This window comes from Tenrec ecaudatus, chromosome 13 (assembly GCF_050624435.1).
Source record: "Tenrec ecaudatus isolate mTenEca1 chromosome 13, mTenEca1.hap1, whole genome shotgun sequence".
Classification (NCBI taxonomy): Eukaryota; Metazoa; Chordata; class Mammalia; order Afrosoricida; family Tenrecidae; genus Tenrec; species Tenrec ecaudatus.
In genome coordinates, this window is record NC_134542.1 from 41,560,453 (window position 1) to 41,565,201 (window position 4,749).

A 4,749-nucleotide genomic window follows, 5' to 3' on the forward strand; every position below is an offset into this window, starting at 1 on the left:
CAAGGCCATGGGACTGATCAATCAAGGGGAAAGATGACATCTCCATCCATGGTAGGAACTGTCAAGACTGCTGAAAGGGCACTTGAGTGGGCAGAGGGAACCACCCCATTTTTTTTACCAGGTCTTTTCCTCTCATCTATGTAGACACATCCCTCTTTCACCACTCTGTCCTACCCGGACCCCCACAGATTCCATACCCCACGCTAGTACTTTAAGCAGGTAGTTAAAATAGGTCGCATGGAAAACCAAGAATTCCATTATGAAGAGGCTGTGGAGGGTCCCACCTTTAGAATTCTTGCAGTCTTTTCTAAGCAATGTCTCCAAGTTACGCCCTGGTGCTGCACGGTGGCACCAAAAACAAATGAGGGAACTACCAGCATACAGCCTTTCATTGCCAACATGATAATGAGCCTTTTCTGCTTGCTACCATCCTTAAAATGGAAATCTCCCTAGCACGTCGTTTTAAATATTGGCATAGTTGTCCAGTCACCTATGAGATGCAACACTAGCATACTGTGTGTGTGTGTGTGTTATTGCATAAACTCTTACTTTAACATCTTCTCTGTGATGTTCTTACGGAGTCTTGAAGAGATCACTAAGTCCAGCCTGAGATTTCCTGGAGCACTGATCCTTTCTTCCCTTCACCATTACCTTCAACCAATGCAACAGAGCAGGCATAAAGAAGGTACTTACAAGCTTTTAAACTTTATTAAGTTCATAGGGTGAAAGACACAAGCAAGAGAAACTGGAAGTAAATATGTCGACATTTAAAATCACTACACAATTTCTACATTCTGTTACTAAGACTATAGTGACATGAAGAAAATCCTGCCCATTTGAACTGTTTATAGCTTTCCTATAAGCTAATGATACTGAAGCTTACATTTTCTTAACATACCAAGTACCTCAAACATTTTTACTTGCTAGCTTGCTAAAAGTTTAGATGTCATTTTTCAGTAGTTGAAAAAAATCTGATTTTATTGCTTTCTGTAAAAGCAGTAGTGGTTGAAACAAGTCACCCCTTATTTCAAGAAAAGCAATAAAAATGCTATAAAATTAAGAATGCTGAAACTAACTTCAGAATCTAACTTCTGAAACCTCCATGTGGAGGGTTTCTATGTCAAGGCAGAGCCATCTACTGTTTAAAGTGTAATGTTACAAAACACAGCTAAAGGACTTAGAAATGTAGGCAGGCATGGGGATAAGAATTAAAAGCCTGGGATGAAGAAGGGCAAAAATCCTCTGGCCTAAAGCATGCGTTGTTAAAGCTTTAATAACAGAATCACTTTTTTATGAGGCAACTCTTAGCAACACTGAGGTAGGAGAGCCAACATGTAACAAAAGGGTGACTTAGAAAAGTTGACATAACAGACCTAAGGCACAGCCACCACCACTCTCCAAAAAGGAGTCACTGCATTCATTCATTTGCCCTTGAAGCGGAGGGCGACGAAAAACAAGCTCTGAGAGGTAGTCTGGACAAAACCTAATTGTAGTTTGGAAGGTATGCAATGAGAATGAGTAGTATTAAACCTGTTGTCTGTAACCTGCCTTTCCCCTGGAGACATCCAAAAGACACTGGCTTACCAGGGCAGTGGTTAGCAGGCAGAGCACTGAACACCTGGGGGAAGAAGCCAAAAAGGCTGCAGACCTGTTTTCACAGAGACAAAGCTTTTGAGGGTCCTTGATACTTTAAAACTCGTATCTTTTCCTGAAATCCATAATACAAAGTTTAGTTTACTAACCACCGAGCCAGTAAACAGAAATTCTATGTCCTGTGGGCTTTGACCACCCAAGCTCTGGACTGGTCCAACCTTGGGAACAAGAGTCCAGTTTCAGGGCCTAGCCTCCTCCCTTCAAAAGGGCAAGGGTGTCCATGGAACCGAGACAAGAAAGAGAGGTCTCCAAGGCCCCTCTCTGTGGCAGAGACCCCCAGCCTTGACAGCAGGGTATCAGCTAGAGTCGGAGTGACTGGCTGGAGCAAAGTTCCAAAGACCCGCAAACATTCCATGGCCACGTGAAGCACAGTACCCAACCAGGGTGCATCCGCTGGCCTCTCCCAGGTCAACTTCCAGGGTGCGTGCCTCTGGACAAAGCCATTCGTCTGCCGAACACAGCTGGACACTGCCTCCAGAGCCTTATAGATCTGAAAGTTATCATAGTAGTCTGCTACCTGTTTGGGCAGAGAAGACACTGCCCTCACCAGAGCATAGTCCTCCGCCTGAGCACGAACTGATGGTCCCACCGCTCCAGGCTGGCTGGGGAAGCAGGCAGGGCTGAAGGCCGGGTAAATCCCAAAAGGATTTATTCTCTTGGCAGTGCATCGGTTCAAGAGCCCTCCCAGGGCATCTGCCAGCTCGGAATCCAGCAATTTAACCACCTTTTCATCATAGTAGTCACAATCCCAGTTGGGGACCCCCTGACGAAGAAGAAAGTAGCGGAAGCCATCCACAGTGTAGCGGTCAAGGCAAGTCCTAGGGTCCACCACATTGCCCAAGCTCTTGGACATCTTCTGGCCGCACACCGTCCAGTGGGAATGGACATAAATGCGACGTGGAGGGCTCATGCCTGCCCCCATGAGAAGAGCCGGCCAATAGATGGCATGGAACTTGAGAATGTCTTTGCCTATTACATGAGAGGTGGCTGGCCACCAAGACTTGAACGTAGCATCTGGATAGCCGATGACAGTGAGGTAGTTGACCAAGGCATCAAGCCAAACATAGATGGTCTGTGAATTGTCTCCGGGAACCGGAATGCCCCAGTGCAACTGACTACTCCTACGAGACACGGACAGGTCGGGCAGCTCCTCCTCTAGCCACTGCAGGACCATGTTATGGAACGTTTCCGGGCTAATGGCGTGCGGGTCGTCCCGCAGCCACCGCAGAAGCGGCTCCCGGAACTGGGAAAGCCTGAAAATGTAGTTTTCTTCCCTGGTCCAGGACACAGGATGCCCACTCTCCAGGGATACAGGGCACGCTTCCCCAGCAGGGCCCTGCTGTCTGGTGACCTTGGCCTCAGGCAGGAAGCACTCGTCAGACGCGCAGTACCAACCTTCATAGAGGCCCTTGTAGAGCAGACCCCGGGTCCGCAGCACCTCCCAGAAGTGCTGCACGGCCACTCGGTGCCGCCCCTCCGTCGTGCGGATGAAGTCGGTGGAGGCGATACCAGCCTCCTGGAAAAGCTGCTGGAACTGGGCAGAGACTCGGTCACACAGCTCCGCCGGGGCAAGGCCCATAGCGGCTGCCGCCTGCTGGATCTTCAGGCCGTGCTCGTCGGTGCCCGTGGAGAACCGGGTGGCGGCGGCACCAGGGACCCGGAGAAGACGGTGTCGGCACAGGGCGTCCGCCAGTAGCGCCGAGTACAGGTGCCCAATGTGCGGCGCCGCGTTCACGTAGAAAATAGGCGTCGTGAAGTAGGCGCGACCGTCGGGTACCTGGTCCCGAGCACCGAGAGGACACGAGCAGTAGTGGCGCGGACCGGAATCCTGGGGGAGCGACACCGTACGGGAGCCGGTGCACGCTAACAACCGGCGGGCAGGAACGCGCAACATGGTCGGGGTGGACCCACACCGGCTGCGGAGCCCGGAGGCGGTGCTTTGGGGGCGCGTGTGCGGGGCGCATGCGCAGTCAGAGCCGCGCCGCGCCGCGCCTTCCGGTCCGAGAGCCAATGAGGCCGGGCGCAGCTCTGGCGCTCCGTGGCTCCGCCCCCGCCCCGCCCCGCCCTACTCCCGCCCCGCCCTCTGGCTGCTGGAGCTTGTGAAGAGCCCTTAGCTTTGCTGACTAGCCCGAGGAACTGGGTTGGGAGAAACAAGGAAGATAAATTCCTGCGGTGGGCTGTGGCGGTGGGACTTCCCAGCCCCTCTCCGGGAGCACGCTGAGGCTTTCTACTCCCGTCACGATCAGTCTCTCGCTCGCTCTCGCTGTTGTTCCGACATTTGAGCCCTCTCGTTGAAGGCCTTCCTCTCTTTCATGCCCCTCTGCATTCCCGGGACTGGTCCCGCCTGGTAATATGTCTGAAGTGGTGAGCAGTCCAGTCCATCCTTGCTATCTAAGGAGCCTTCGGCTGTACTTCTTCCAAGGAAGGCTGGTGGTGCATTTGGCAGCTGCTTTCAATAGTCTTCACCAGCACCGTAATCCAAATGCACTGATTCTTCAGTCTTCTTTCTTCAGTGTACAGTTTTCACAGGCAATTGAAAATGCGATGGCTTGGCGTCAGCTGCTTGGATCTTGATGTTTCCTATTAGTCCAGTGTTTAGGATTCTGGTTTTCTTCACATTGAATTGTAATCCATCCTGAAGGCTGTGCTCCTTGATCTTTTTCGACAAATGGCTCAAGTGCTTACTTCCAGCAAGTAAGGTGTGTCATTGCCATATTACAGGTTGTTAATAAGCTCTCCTCCATTCTGGATGCGACATTCTTCATTTAATCCAATTTCTCTGATTATTTGCTCAGCATACAGATTGAATAAATATGGTGAGAGGAGACAACTCTGATACACAAGCCAAAACCAAGCTCACTGTGATGAAGACGATTCTGACCTCACCCGGACCCTACACAGGGTCTCCAAGGGTGTGTTGCACTTGGTAAATATGCGGCACAAGACCTCTTTTAGTGTTGAAAAGCAAGGAGGTTACTTTGAGAACTAAGATGCTCCTGACCCAACATAAGATATTTTCTTTTTTTTTTTAACATTTTATTGAGAGCTCTTACAGCTCTTGTAGCACTCCATACATCAATTTTATCAAGCACATGT

At 50.5% G+C, this 4,749-nt stretch overlaps 1 protein-coding gene across 1 annotated transcript; it reads right to left on the reverse strand.

Annotated features, from left to right (window-relative positions):
* Positions 1-728: 728 nt before the first annotated feature.
* On the reverse strand, positions 729-3,587 carry MARS2 (methionyl-tRNA synthetase 2, mitochondrial). Its single transcript, XM_075529544.1, has one exon. The coding sequence runs from the start codon at positions 3,545-3,547 to the stop codon at positions 1,766-1,768; it is 1,782 nt and encodes a 593-aa protein (XP_075385659.1). The 5' UTR covers positions 3,548-3,587; the 3' UTR covers positions 729-1,765.
* Positions 3,588-4,749: the final 1,162 nt, after the last annotated feature.

Coding starts and splice junctions, on each gene's coding strand:
- MARS2 (XM_075529544.1), bottom strand. CDS start 3,547: ATGTTGCGCGTTCCTGCCCGCCGGTTGTTAGCGTGCACCGGCTCCCGT.